The following is a 15143-nucleotide window of genomic DNA, read 5'->3' as shown; positions in this document are numbered from 1 at the left end:
AGGAATTGACCGGTCGGCTGGCGGCAGGCAGGCAGGCCAGTAAGCCAGACGAGCCCACAAGCGTTTGCGGTTTGCGGAGTTGGTCACGACTCGCGAAGAGAGGCGATGCCAAAATCGAAACGCGCCTCCTCCGCACCCGCCTCCCCCTCCACGGGCCCCGATCGATCTCATCCGCACCCGCCTCCCCCTCCACGGGCCCCGATCGATCTCATCCGCACCCGCCTCCCCCTCCACGGGCCCCGATCGATCTCATCCGCACCCGCCTCCCCCTCCACGGGCCCCGATCGATCTCATCCGCACCCGCCTCCCCCTCCCTCGCCTGCCCTCCTCCAGGCCGGGCCGCCGCCTATAAAAGCGCGAGGCGGAGGCGGTCGCACGCCAATCCTCTCTCTCCTACACCCGCTCCGTCTTCCTCCTCCCGGTCTCCTCTCCTCGCTTCTTCCACTCGTGGCGGTGTAGCGTACTATCGCCGCCGTCGCCTCCTGCATGGAGGGCAACACGGGCTCACTGTACGGCCGCCTCAACAGGAGCAGCACGCGGGGCTTCCTCGCCTACGTCGCCGCGGGGGCCGCCTGCGCCGCCGTCCTCGCCTACTTCGTCGTCCCCACCGCGGGCCCAGCCGGCTCCGCGTCCAACGATGGAGCTCTTCGCCTGTCCTCGCGCACGGCGCGCGTCTGGCCCGTAAGCTGCTCGCTCTTTTGCCCCCTCCCCTCCCCTCCCCCGTGCGGTCGAGTTCTGCTGAGTGCTGACCTCGCGGGTCGTTGTGGTTTCTCCTTAGGAACTCGCGTTCAACTGGCGCGTGGTTGTGATCACCGTCGTCGGGTTCCTCGGCTCCGCGTTCGGCACCGTCGGCGGCGTTGGCGGCGGCGGGATCTTCGTGCCCATGCTCAACCTCGTCGTCGGCTTCGACACCAAGTCCGCCGCTGCGCTCTCCAAATGTAAGCTAGCTCCTGCTCACCGGTCACTAATACCGGCACCGCCTGGTGCAGATGCATGCATCTGTCAATTTGCTCGCTGACACGCGTGCTTGCTTGCTTGTTCGGTTTGGGCGCGCAGGCATGATCATGGGAGCGTCGGCGTCGTCGGTGTGGTACAACCTCCAGGTGTCGCACCCGACCAAGGAAGCGCCCGTCATCGACTACAAGCTCGCGCTACTCTTCCAGCCGATGCTCATGCTCGGAATCACCATCGGCGTCGAGCTCAGCGTAATCTTCCCCTACTGGCTCATCACCGTCCTAATCATAATCCTCTTCATAGGTATTCAGTGCTTTCCTTCAGCATGCTACCAAATTTATGTTGTCAAAAGCAAGCCGTACACTTGTGTTTGGTCCTACCACTTTGTGTGTCTGGTGTGATCACTGATATGGAGGCGTGTTTGGTTTGATGGACTCGTTGCAGGCACTTCGTCGAGGTCGTTCTACAAGGGAATTCTCATGTGGAGGGAGGAGACGAGGATTCTGGTTGGTTCTTGTCACATTTACATTGTTTGCTGTCTAATTACCGTGTCCTGACAAGCTCCCTTTTATAACCCCCTGTCCCCTGCGGTGAACGGCTGCAGATGGAAACACGCGAGCGAGAAGAGCAATCCGAGTCTGCTTGTGCCGCAAGTGATGGTAAGAAATTTTACAGCTTTGCATGATATTTAGACATGCTTTGTTGATAGCGATTAACGCTATCCAATTTTAACTGGCGCAGTGGTTATTGACCCGAGTTATGAAGAGCCCCTCCTGCCTCTGCCTCAGCCCAAGGAGAAGTCTGCATTGGTAAGCCACGGGTACCTATCAGATTCATTCGTGACTTAATAAGCAACAGTAGCGCTTACCTCATTATCATATAATATAAATCGGCTTAGATCCACATTTGAAGCCATGTTAGGATTGGTTGATGAATGAAATTTAATTTCATCAGTGATTCAGCTACATATGTATACATGGTTAGAGGGAAGGTGGTAGATGCTCTGAACATGCAGGAAAGCAACAAGAATAATCGCTGACTTCCTGTTTTTTATTTTATTTCAGGAAACTTTTCTGTTCAATTTGAGATGGAAGAATATCCTAGTGCTAATGTCTGTCTGGTCATCTTTCTTGGTGCTGCAAGTTCTCAAGGTCCCCTTCTTTCGCATGTAACGTAATTTAATCTGGGCCTATTTGAAAACGTTCAACCAGCTTAACAATTATTGACGCCTCAAAATGATAAATCAACTGTGACTCTGTGACCCCTTTCTCCCATTAGTACAATGGACATCGAGATAATTTGTCTATGCTGACTATCCACAGACCACAGCTCAGTTATTCTTGAGCACGTGTACATATAAGACTATTTGTCAGTTTTTATTACTATCACATGGCCAACAAGGTTTCTGCTCTTCTGATAACAATTCTGCCTTTGCGGATGGTCCTTTCTTGGCCAACTTTCGATGGAAGTTGTCACTAACTGCAGTAAGTTTTTGTTTGCTTGCAGAATAATTCGAAATCATGCAGCAATTTCTACTGGGTGATCAACGTTCTGCAGGTGATGAATAACTATGCCTTGCACTTTCCACTTGTATCCGCTGGGCCCTGTCTTTCAAGTTGTCATAGTAAACCTATCCTGTTCTGTTGCAGTTTGAGCAAATATGTTTCCCATGAACGTAGTATGTCTTTTCAGAACACAAGCTACGTTAGGCATAGATGTTGGGCTGTTGGCCTATCCATCAGCCACTTTTTGAGCACCTTTTAACTCATTGTAATAAACCCTTTTTCTGTTGCGCACTGAAAGCTGGGTGTTAATTCTGTTACACATCGTACAGATCAGACATGTGCATCCCCTTTCCCTTCCAGTTCGTACTTTCTAACATTGTGCTAAATATTTAGGTCCCAGTTGCAGTGAGTGTGTTCCTGTGGGAGGCTGTGCAGCTATGCAAGGAGAGCCATGCTCGACGTGTGAATGGAAACTTGGAGTGTGTGTGTGAGGCCTCTATCGAGTGGTCACCAGCACAGCTCATCGTCTGCGCCTCCTGTGGCCTGCTTGGCGGGACCGTTGGTGGTCTTCTTGGATCTGGTGGTGGGTTCATCCTCGGCCCACTTCTTCTTGAGCTTGGGTGCATACCCCAGGTATTTGAATCGCTTCAATTTTATGTGAAATTTTCATTTCTTGCAGTTCCTTTCAAATGGTATCAAGCTGAATTTTGTTGGCATAAATCCATACGACGTATTTGAGGGTTGTTATCTTGTTGCAAATGCAACACACAACTACACGAGAAATTTCTCTAGCATTCACCAATAGGAGCGTACCTTTTATCACCAATAGGAGTCCAATTATTACAGGGAACACCATAGAGAGAGAAGTTAACTCCTATAAGTTTACACTACCGCCTCTGCATGTGTCGGCTTGCCGCATTATATTATGTGGACCGCTGCAATGCATTTGAGACTGAGGCATGGGCCAGGGCAGTGGACAAGACCAAAGGTGAAAGATTAAAATGTGCCTTGTCCTTGTCCTTGTCCATGTTTAGGTTGCTGTATGTAAGCATCCCTATCAAAGAGATCAATCAGGATACAAAATCGCTACTCTGTGCGCTTTCTGCACATGAAACACGTACTGAATGATATCATTATTTGGTAGGATCAAAACCACACTTGCAACATATAAATTGAAAGTAGCCAATGCTGAGCATATGCAAATCTGTTAATTTGATGTACGTGTTAGAGGTTTAGAATGAAATAAAATATTGCAGTATTTACAATCAAATCACTATTTTGGCAGGCTAAAAAGATTGCTTCTGATATATTACATCAGTTTTTTTTTAATTATTTCGGTTGTTGCTGTGTGTCTAATATCTTCCAGTACTAGTTTCTCAGATTCCTTTACAGCAACTGTAACTTTTATTCTAAGAAGCATCTTGCTACCTGAACCAAGCTATTCATTGATGATAGATGTCTATAGCACTATTTACATAATTTGTTAGATATTATCGGTGACATACTCATTGGATGAAGCGCCCCATGTTATCCTCGGTGCTTAAAATCTTTATTATACTAACTCTTAGATCAGTCGCTGGTAAATAAGAGTCTTACAACAAATGATATCACAGTCATACAATAAAAGGAGTGGTGAAATAACCCCACCATGCTAGTAAAACATATAGCACTATACAAAAGTGCACGAACAACATAGTCCACGACATCAGAGAGCACAATAGGGATAACATGATGAACACGTCACTCCACAGGCAACTCGGGTGCGGACGCGACTAAGCCTACTCGCCAGCCTCACCATCGGTGCTGGTGAAGTCTGGATCGTCCTTTGAAAGTATAAGCAATGGTGAGTACAAATGTACTCAGGAAGACACAACTTTTATCCTATAGAAAGGGATAAAATATGCATATGATATTGACAAGGGTAGAGCTATAAAGTTAACTTTTGCGAAAATACTGAGTTTACACATGCAAGGGTTTATTTCTATATAGCAGGTTTTGTGAAAACATCATCTCATTGTTATTATAAGAAGGGGGTTCGACCATGGTGGAAAGTCACCAGAGCCCAAATCTTAATGTTGTTGGACACCCCGTTCACGGCAACTCACCGCACACTGCCAGATTTATTTTCCAAAAATAGGCACACCTTGCCTACTCACACTCCAATAAAACACGCACAACCCATGCTAGTTACTATGATTGAACCGTAGTTCGTCTATGACCATGAACACAACTATTCGAATAGTTTTACCTCTATGGAGTGGTACATTTTACCCATAAGCTGAGTTTTACAACATACCACCATCGTGGTAGTGCGACTTAACAAAGCCATTACCCGCCCAAGTATCATCTCACTAGCCGCCTACGAGAGCTAACCAAGGGTTCCTGAGCTTTAACTAGGTCTTCAACCGGGTCGTTAAGCCTGCACCTGCTTGCACTTGCTCCATGGCCTCCTGTTGTACTTCTGCCTCTGGACGACCAGTAGATTAGCTAGCGGCGTTTAGACTAAGCCCTGCCACATACAAAGTTGAGTGGCTATACGGTGAAGATTATGTAGGATGTCACACCAACTCGGTCCTTAATCGAGCCAAGGCAAACATTTTCACATTAAGTCTGCCACACAGGCGACACTTAAACTCCCAAAGTATGCCCTACGAGAATCCTGATTTGTCTCAGCTCTAACATGTTCTCAGTTGTTAACATTATCCACTCAGTCTTCCCATCCCGCAACCCATGCAACACTGAAGCACCAAGTTTCACATATTTCACAAACTAAATATGATTAAGCATGAAGTAATGATAAAGATTATTGTCCTAAGCATACTGGTAGCAAGGTGATCGTCTTAGCATGAACAAAGTAGCCGAGACGAAAGTCCTAGGGTTACCAAGATTATATTCAGGTTAATCACAAATAGACTGGCTAATCTACAATAGGACATAACTACCTCAACAGTTTAAAATATGCCATTAAATAATATTTCATGCAATCATTTGGTCGAAAAAGGTTGTTATGGATTATGGTGATAAAACTGGGTTCAATATGATTAACGAGAGAAACGAATTGAGACTTGCCTTTGTTGAAGTCCTCAAGAGGGTCATGCTCGAAATCATGTATTCTCGGCTCCTCGAACTCCGGTTTCTAAAACGCGGAACACAAACAACACAAACACACAAGTAAATACAAATAAAAATTAATAAATTTAAAATAAATATGAAACTGGTAGAAATAGATAGAGTTTGATTTTAGATGAATATCGGTGGAAGAATCGTCGAAATCGGAGTTGAAACAGAGGAGATATGGGCTTTAGAAGTTGGTCGGCAATTTAATTCGGAAAAAAAGGGAGAATGTTCCTTAGAATATTCTCTGGAAATTGGATTTCGAGAAAAAGAGAAATGTTACTGTGCTTATATGGGCTTGCACTGTGATGGGCTTTGGCTGGGCTCTACGGCTACTGAGCTGACCTGTGGGCCTAGGTGGCCCATTCTGGCCTTAGGGGGAGGTGGAGGCGGGGATGGATGACGTCGGTAGTCGGGCCTGCGTGTCGGATTAACACACACACATAGAGAGGGAGACAACGGGGACGGTGGGGCTAAGACGTTCGCGGTGTGGGCTCGCCGTAGAGCTCACCGTCGGCATCTCTCGGCCTCAGAATGGGGCGAGAGATCAGGGTGATCGGCATGGCATGACGGAGCTGGTGAGGGGCATAACGTTGACGGGCAGTGGTCCAAACATGGCCTATTGCTCGCCAGAGTTGGGAAAGGCAGCGACCGAGGTCGGAAACCACAGAGAGATGGCTTAGGGTCGGGTTTTTGGGTACTGGAAGCATGTATGGGGTGCAGGGAATACACGTCGGTGCTCGGCTTGGCCGGTGATGCATCAACAGCGGCCAATGATGGGAAAAGGGCATGACGGCTATGGCTACACGGTGGTAGCTCGTGAGAGAGGGGGAGAGACTGGACATGGGGGCTAGGGAGGTGGAGTGAGGTTGGGTGAAGCTCGTCGTGAGGTCTAATTGACCGGCGACGGCCTCTGGAGATGAGATTGACGGTAAGCACCGTCGACGGAGAGGAAAAACAGCGAGAGAGGGAGAAAGGGAGGGAAAGAAAAACTCCTGTCGGCGTGCACATGGGAGCACAAAGAGAACAAGAGAGGGAGGCATGGTGTTGGTTGGCAGCGATGCGATCTGTGTTGTACTCTACATGGTTCGCGTGCGTGCTGTGCGCTCATCGCCGGCGCTGTGCGCGGTGACCTTGCAGAGCAGGGAGAGGGGTCAGGGTAGGCGAGGGCGGTACAACAACCTACCGGGGTGGCAGCGGCGGTCGGGCTCGGCAGGGTCCAACAGCACGAGCTCGGCATGCACACCCAGGTGACTGGAGCGGGAGGAGGAAGAAAGGAACGACATGCGGGCTGGTGTGCGTGCGTGCGGGCCGCGGGAGAAAAAAGAGAGGGAGAGAAGGAGATGGGCCGAAGGGAAAAGAAAGGAAGCTAGGTCGGACCGGGAAGAGAGAGAGAGAGAGAGAGAGAGAGAGAGAGAGAGAGAGAGAGAGAGAGAGAGAGAGAGAGAGAGAGGGCGGCCGGGCCGACAGAGATTGAGCCCAAGAGGAGGAGAAAAAAAAAAGGTTTTGAGATTTTAGTTTGAATTGATTTAAAATGATTTCTTTTGAAAATGTTTTGAAAACTGGGATGTTACATTGGATCATTGTATCATTGACGGGACTTAATAAAACCGCATAACAAAAATCTAAGATGCTGATTTCAGATAAGACATGCATTAGGTGCACTTTGCACCATACTGATGTAGGAATATAATTTCAATTCTCAACCTATGCCTAAGTTGGTTCCATAAAGGAGCTTAGAACCCATAATCATTTTGACGTATTGTGTTATGTGAATATTACAATTGGACTTCCACTGTTGCCCTTGATATTTTTGTGATGAATGCCCATTTGGTTATTTGTTCTTACATGGACTTGGATCTCATCCAGAAAGCTTTTCAGGTGCAATTTTGAGGAAGTAGAATGCCCTTCCATTAATGATAAAATGACCTAACTCATTGACATGGTCCACAATGCACACTGCACCCCTATAATTTACCAAAAGACAAAGGCTTGTTACCCATAAAGAAAGCAGATAGGGTTTGATACTTTGCTTGGGGACATGTAGTGAGCCAATTGATTTAATGCCATTGCCAAGAAGTGGCTTCTCTTATTTGTTACTTGGACACAATCATTGACTCAGATGGTCTTACATTTCATTGATATGAGTGATGTATTAATCAAATGGTCAACCTTTTCAATGAAAAATCATCAATTTATTCATGTTTAGCTGGGACTTGGTACGAACCCCATGTGATCTTTATTGTTTAATTGCCTACATGGTTACATGAAGCGCCCCAGGTCATCCTCGGGTGCCTAAAATTTTATTATACCAGTCCTTAGATCAATCGTTAGTAAATATAAATCTTACAACAAGTGATATCACAGTCATATAACAAAGGGGTGGTTAAATAAATTCACCTTAAAAGGTTCCACAAAGATTTGCGAGCAGCATAGTCCACAACACCAGAGGGCACAGCAGGATCAGTATGGGAACATGCCCCTCCATAGGTAATTCGGGTGCGGACGTGACCAAGATTTATTCGTCAGCCTCATCGTCGGTGCTGGTGAAGTCCGGATCTTCCTCTGAAATCATAAGGAAGAGTGAGTACAGACGTACTCACCAAGTCCCAACTCTTGCCCCACATCAAGGGATATAAATACATGCATACAATATTGACAAGTTACGGTTATAAGTTTAAATTTTTGTGGAAATGCCAAGTATACAATGCAAGAGTTTATTTTCATAAGGCAAGTTTGTGAAAACAATATCATCAATATTAAATGAAGGGTTTGGTCGTGGTGGAAGGTCACTAGGGTTCAAGTTTTAATGTTATCGGATACTCCGTCCAAAGCAACATACGGTATACTATCGGACCTATTTTCAAAAACGGGTACACCTTGCCCACTCACACTTTAAGGAAACGCACGCAACCCATACTAGTTATTGTGATCGAACCGTAGTTTTACCTTTGCAGTGTGGTATACTTTACCCACAAACTGAGTTTGGCAGCATATCACCATCGCGGCAGTGTAACTCAACGAAGCCATTACCCACCTCAGCATCACCCTATTAGTCGCATACGTGCTTATTCGCATAAGGGTTCATGACATTCAAACCAAGTCTCCAACCGGGTTGACAAGTCTGCACCTGCTCCTTGGTCTCTCATTGCACTCCTGTCTCTGGACGACTAGTAGACTAGTTAGTACGGTTTAGACTAAGCCCTACCGCATACAGATGTCACACAAACTCGGTTAATCGAGCCAAGGCAAATATCTCCACACTAAACCTGCCACACAAGTATCACTTAAACTCCCAAGGTATTCTCGGCGGGAACCCTGATTTGCCCAGCTCTAATAGGTTCTTTTTTGTCATCATTATCCGGTAAGTCTTCCCATCCTAACGACTCACACAACACCAAAGCACCGAGTTTCACATATTTTGCAAAACTAATTATAATTAAGCATGAAATAATAGTAAAGTATATAGTCCTAAGCATACTAGTAACAAAGTGTTCGTCTTAGGGTAATTAAAATTGCTGAGATGAATGTCCTAGGATTACCAAGGTTATATTCAAGTCAATAGCAATCAGGCTGACTAATCTAAAATAGGACATAACTAGATCAACAATTCAAATTATACCGATAAATAATACTTCATATAATTATTTAGTGGAAATGGTTAATACGAGTTATGATGATAAAACTTATGTTCAATATGATCAACGAGGGAGGCAGATTGAAACTTACATCCGCTGAAATCCCCGAGGGAGTCCTACTTGAAGTCCTGTGTTCTCGACAGATTGAAACGAAATCCTTTCTTTCTTGCAACTGGAAACTTATGAAAGTGAGCATTTACTGAGAAACGGAGTTGGGCCAAGCTGAAAAGCCCCGTTGATTCATCAATGGTTTAATCTACTGTAGTGTACTGTGCACAATCCACGTGCTTATTTGCTCTCTGTTATGTAGTAGAAATACCTTTGATCAAAACTGTGTAATTTTTTGAATCTACTAGAGCCATAATTTCACCACGTTATTTGATCGTTGTGTTCATAAATTACTAAATAGTGCTAAGAACAATTATTGTGTTGTCTCGCAGGTTGCAAGTGCAACAGCGACATTCGTGATGATGTTCTCCTCCTCCCTCTCTGTGGTGGAGTTCCACTTCCTGCACAGATTCCCTATCCCTTTTGGTAAATCCATGGCTGCCAAGTTCTGTTTAAAAATCTCTGAAACTTTTTGAAGTGTATGATTGTCCCATAGTAACGACATGCACTGTTTCCTCTATCTGCAGCTGCCTACCTCATCTTTGTTTCCATATTGGCTGGATTTTGGGGCCAGTGTTTGGTTAGGAAGCTTGTGCACGTGCTCAAGAGAGCATCGCTGATTGTCTTCATCCTCTCCTCTGTCATCTTCGCCAGTGCTCTTACAATGGGTATGGACTATTGACAAGCTCGCTGATTTGTTACTTTGATTTGATATGATTTAACAAATCACTAATTTCCTATCAGTCTAGTTAAAATTCAGCCAAGAAACAGTAGACAGCCTATAATAGATTTTCCTGAAAAAAATTAAACATAGCATTAGTATATGCAAGCAACATGAATCCTTGGGGAATAAGTTTCAAGAATCTCATACCAGTTTTACTTCTTCAAAGCTAGTTTTTCTTGTTAAGTTGTTTACTTATATTTGCTTAAAATCCATGTTTTGTTTTCTCATACTCCTCCTTGACATACTAAAAAAACCCATGGTCGTTCCTGACATGTTTCCTTAAATTTCAGGCGTTGTTGGAACTAAGAAGAGCATTTCGATGATAAACAACCATGAATACATGGGGTTTCTCAACTTCTGCGAGTAACTCAGAATCGATCAGATTGTTGATATTTCAGGGAGAATCCAGGCCAATACCTAATTGACCTCACCTCTCCCCAAAATATGAACAATAAAAGGTCGTGAGGTGCGTGCAGGCGTTCGCTCCTGGCTGATCTGCACGTATTTTGCACGACAGAGTCGTAGACTCGTAGTGAGTTCAGCTCAAGTCATGCGCTTGTTAGCTTCTGGCTAACCGGCAAGTTGTATGCATTGGTGTCGTGGGAGTGTGCAATTTTTTTGTCATGCATGTGTTAGCTCCTGGCTAACCTGCAAATATGTGTGTTGGTCTTGTGAGGGTAAGGTTTTGTCATGCCTGCGTTAGCTCCTGGCTAACCAGCAGTATCCGTCCTAGGGAGAGTCGCAGCTATGTCATTCATTCTTGCGCTAGCTTCAGGGCTAGCCTGCAAAGTGCAAATGTGTCTTATGGAACATTGTAAATATCAGCCAATTGCCATTCTGTCAGTATGGCTTAGTGCGTTTACAGGCTTCCAGCCATGCTGAACTGCGATATTTGTATTTGCAATTTGAATTGTCTGCATCAGTCGAATTGTAAATATCAGCCAATTTGTATTTTGGCCTAGAATATGCAGGAACATTCATGAACCGAGCGTAGACCGGTGGCAGTTGTTCTTACAAACCTACAACCTAGAATAGGCAGATGAGGCTAAACGGGTGGTCAATATCCGTTACAATCTGCAGCCTAGAGCTGTTTGGTTTGAGGCCCTATGTTGACATATTGACTATGTTTTAGTGCTAAAATATTTTTATTGCCATATGGAGTCCACATGTCATATTCACAAATGAATCAGCTTTGGCCGTGTTTCTAGTATTTGGCATGATAGCAATCTAAACATTTTAAACTTTACTAATATTTGGCCATGCCTAGATTTTGATTGTGGCTAAATTTTGGCTCGGCACACTGTAGACACGAACCAAACCCAGGTCAAATGAACATTGTATTCAGCTATTCGCTACCCGTAAGAGGGTCCTGAGGTCTCCAGTATGAAGGCTGTATAAATGATTCAGGCGGCACACAGCCCTGAAAGCCAGCACAGCCAATTTACTAGTACTCCTATCCTTGCGTTGTTTTTGCATTGCAGTCGAGGCAGCGTATGGCCACGGTCGTATGGTATTGTTTGTGTACTGTCAAGGATACACCACATTTCATATATTTGTGTCAATCTCACTCTTTCAAAGAGAAGAAACAGATGTTCTTCTTTCTGAACCAAAAATAAAAAAGGAACGAAGTGCCATCTTCAGAACCTGAAGTCCTGAACTAAGCCAGTCACACATCGGATGGCATGCCAAAGTTGCCAGCACTGAGATGGCCACAGCCCCAAGTCCTTGGTTGTCAATGGAAAATATGTGAAACAGAAAAACAAAAACCAATTTGATAACAGCATCATTTTACATTTCAAGGGGAAAACAAGGATCGTACTAAAGATTTGAGCACTCCAGGTCTTGAGGATTAGATCCACCACAATTTGTAATGCAAGGAATCATGATTTCTAAAAGTCCATGGATTCTACAACATCTTCATATGAAACATAGGAGTAGGGCGCATTGGAGAGCACATAGTGATGAAATTTCGGTGTCTAAAGCACCCCATGTTGCCATACTACCAACATAAAAAGGCTTTGAAGTTAGAACATCCCATCTAAAAAAAAGACTTAAAACATCGAAACTCATCAGCAAGCTACACTTAGCTAACATTACAGTTCATAGCTACACATATTCAGATTCAGATAGCTAACATTACAGTTCATAGCTACACATATTCAGATTCAGACACAAACATGCACTAGATGGACATCTCATTATTAGTTGGCATATGATTCCAGCAGCAAAGCTTCGGAGCTGCGGGATCAGTATATTTCTGTGGATACTGCTTCTTGTTCATCACCTGCCCCTGACGATGATGTACTAGGCAATACAAAGCAGATATCTATCAAACTTATACAAAAAGGGGGGCGATAGAGATAGCCTGCCTGCATTGCATCTCCAAGTTTAGGAGATAAAGACAACAAGTTACTTGAAGTCCTACAAACTTACAGGTTACACCAGAAGCTAACAAGAGAGATCTTATCATTCCAGAAGAACTTCATCTTCACTCATTGCGCTGTTCATTATTTTTGTGGATACATCTACGTCCTCTTTGTTAGCATCTTGGACCTCGACCTTGTTCTTCACCGGGGTCGAGGATGATTCAGTGTTATTATCTCCAGCTCCAGATGTGAACTTTTGGCTATCCGTAACCAAAGCTAAGGTGCCATTTGGTGGAGAATGCAACTCAACAGAAGTTGTCTGGTCAGACAAGAGCTGTAATTGGTTGTCCAGCACCACCGTTGAATTTACTTGCTGCTCTGGTTGACTTTTCAAAGTTGAATTAGTTTGCTCATGGTTGCTGGTCAAATTCACTAGAGTTGGATGGGTCTTGCTTTCTGAGTCCACGCTAGGTATTTTTGCATTCTGATGGGAAGATGCATTCATCAGAGTAGCCATGTGTTCTCCTGTAGCATTTGATCCATGTACTCCAGGACCACGAAATGAAATTCCATTGGACAAATTTGTGGTGCCTTCAAATATCCTATCCATGCTATTCAATTGTTCTTCTGGGAGAGGTTTTGTCACCTTGGCATCATGGTCCACAGAACTTGACACATCATCACCTCTGAAACTCTTCTCCCTAGCCTTGCGCACTTCATCCTCCTTGAGTCCAGCCTCCTGGTTTTCATGAGACACTGCAGTTGAAGCATCATCCACGTATAAGATCTTCTCTTGGGCATGATGGGACAGATCATCTTGCTCAGATGATGGAGGGTCATGAGTAACAGCACTAGAAACATTATCACCATGGAAGGTCTTCTCCTGATCCTCCTGAGACCGTTCCTTCTGCTCTTCGTCCTCAAACACACCCACATCATCTCCATCCTTGTCAGAAGAATGTTCACCAGGCTCTGGAAGATCATCATCCTTGTCCAGGTCTTGCTCGTCAATGGGATCCTCATCATTCTCATCGTGCTTCATTTCTTGCTCCATTTCATCATTCTCTCCGTCCTCAATCCGTTCATCCAATGTAGACGAATCAGCATCCATCTTTGTAGGCAGGTCCTTCCTGCCTAACCTGATTGCCTCTTCCTGGTTCTTGTCATCTTTAAGCAAATCATTAGCTTCATCTTCGCTATAAGCCTTCTTTTCGTAGGAATGCTTAACTTGGTAGAGCAACCAAACAGAAACCAGAACCACGAGACTTATCTGGAGAGCTTTCTTTAGCTTCAGACCTTTGGATCTGTGATTTCTACTGGAGCTCTGCCTCAACATTGTCAGGCTACAGAGGTAAAACAACAACCTTTAAAAACCTTATTCGTTCCCAATACCTCCACTTGAACACTTTATGGTTCCTGAAATAAGATGTTACGAACATGTAAGCATCCTTCTTGATACTTATGGCAAAGGAAGGGTAAGGGAGAAGATTAATTACTTGAATGAACAAAATAGTGCTATATTCGTCTGTTTCAATTTACTCGTCTAAGCCATAGCGGAGAAAAGGCCAAAAAAGGGCAATATATGTGTAAAATCTTACTGATCATATAAATACAAACAATGCATTTGACATCTGAACTACCTCCAACGCTTCAACATCTCCTAATAGGTACCTCTAACCAAACAAAATCTATAGTAATTTAATTAGGGTAACTGAAAACGGAACAAGCACGAAGCGTGCGCTACATTTCTACTCGCCATAAATAGCTCAAATCAAGGCCAAGAAACCCCCAAGAAACGAGTAAAAACCCATCCTTTCATGAAGGAAAGGACACACAGGCTCCAATCGCATTAGGAGATGTTGAAAATACCATATTTGACACTGGAAATAGATGCAGAAAAGGCTAATCAAGTCCGAAGGTTCATAGGTATCAGACTTCACTTGAAATGGCCTAATCAGTGAGAACTCCAATCACCCGACAGCGCAAACATCTGCTGCAAACACGCGATTATCAAAGAAAAGATTCCGGTTTCGTCAGGCAAGGTATTCCGCAACAAGCATAACTTGATTCTTGGGATTTCTTTGCCAAGACTCCAGGTAATAAACCTCAAATCCCAGCTCAACAATCACCACCCACAAAATCAAACAAGCTTTGGCGCAGAGCAGGGCCGGAATGAGCTCACCTTCGGACGCCAGCGGCAGGATGCTTGAAACCGCAGTTCTTGCTGCGGCTTCGCCTCCTCTTCCCAGGCCCCGAAGGTTTAAAAGACGAACACCACAAGGTGGGTAGAGCAAAGATTGGTCAAAAATCAAGGTGCTCGTTCACCTAAATCCGCTCCCCCACCAGTGCAAGGCAAGACCGGATCTAAATACAGGGCCCTAGACCGCCTCTCTGAAATGGAAAGGGAGCGGGAGCTCGCCAGCAAATGCGACAGCGGATTCGGGGTTCGTGCGCGATGCGATTGGGGATTGGAATGGCGGTGGTAGGTGCTAGGTTGGGAGGGGGATTTATGACCTGATGTGGACGGAGAGGCAGCTTCACAGTCACAAGAAGAGGGAGGAGAAGAGAAGGAAATGGTGAGCTTCGTGTGTGTGTTTTCTGACCCGCTTTTTTAGTATTTTTCCCTCCTCTGAGAACTTGACCTTCTTGTGTTTGGGGTTGGCTCGGCGTGGTTGGAGTTTGGCAACGGCCGGGCAGCGAGCTTTGGAGGACTCGCCGTAAAAATTTGGAACTA

The 15143-nt window shown here is 45.0% G+C and overlaps 2 protein-coding genes across 3 annotated transcripts; one reads left to right on the top strand and one right to left on the bottom strand.

The window, feature by feature from the left end:
• Positions 1-354: 354 nt before the first annotated feature.
• LOC133913207 (sulfite exporter TauE/SafE family protein 4-like) lies at positions 355-10926 on the top strand. The gene is made up of 12 exons (XM_062356280.1): positions 355-681; positions 779-938; positions 1057-1257; positions 1399-1460; positions 1559-1613; positions 1696-1763; positions 2019-2105; positions 2461-2511; positions 2853-3092; positions 9652-9745; positions 9847-9987; positions 10334-10926. The coding sequence occupies exons 1-12, from the start codon at positions 487-489 to the stop codon at positions 10408-10410; spliced, it is 1431 nt and encodes a 476-aa protein (XP_062212264.1). The 5' UTR covers positions 355-486; the 3' UTR covers positions 10411-10926.
• A 1168-nt stretch (positions 10927-12094) lies between these two features.
• Positions 12095-15006, bottom strand: LOC133913208 (uncharacterized). 2 transcript variants are annotated; one of them, XM_062356282.1, is made up of 2 exons: positions 14924-15006; positions 12095-13825 (listed from the first exon to the last, which is right to left on the bottom strand). In XM_062356282.1, the coding sequence occupies exon 2, from the start codon at positions 13743-13745 to the stop codon at positions 12510-12512; it is 1236 nt and encodes a 411-aa protein (XP_062212266.1). In that variant the 5' UTR covers positions 13746-13825; positions 14924-15006; the 3' UTR covers positions 12095-12509. The 2 variants fall into 2 exon arrangements, with proteins under 2 accessions (XP_062212266.1, XP_062212265.1); XM_062356281.1 differs by lacking the exon at positions 14924-15006 and adding an exon at positions 14592-14917.
• Positions 15007-15143: the final 137 nt, after the last annotated feature.

Source organism: Phragmites australis, chromosome 3 (assembly GCF_958298935.1).
Source record: "Phragmites australis chromosome 3, lpPhrAust1.1, whole genome shotgun sequence".
Taxonomy (NCBI): domain Eukaryota; kingdom Viridiplantae; phylum Streptophyta; class Magnoliopsida; order Poales; family Poaceae; genus Phragmites; species Phragmites australis.
The sequence above is the reverse complement of the archived record's forward strand: the minus strand, read 5'-3'. Positions and strand labels throughout refer to the sequence as shown.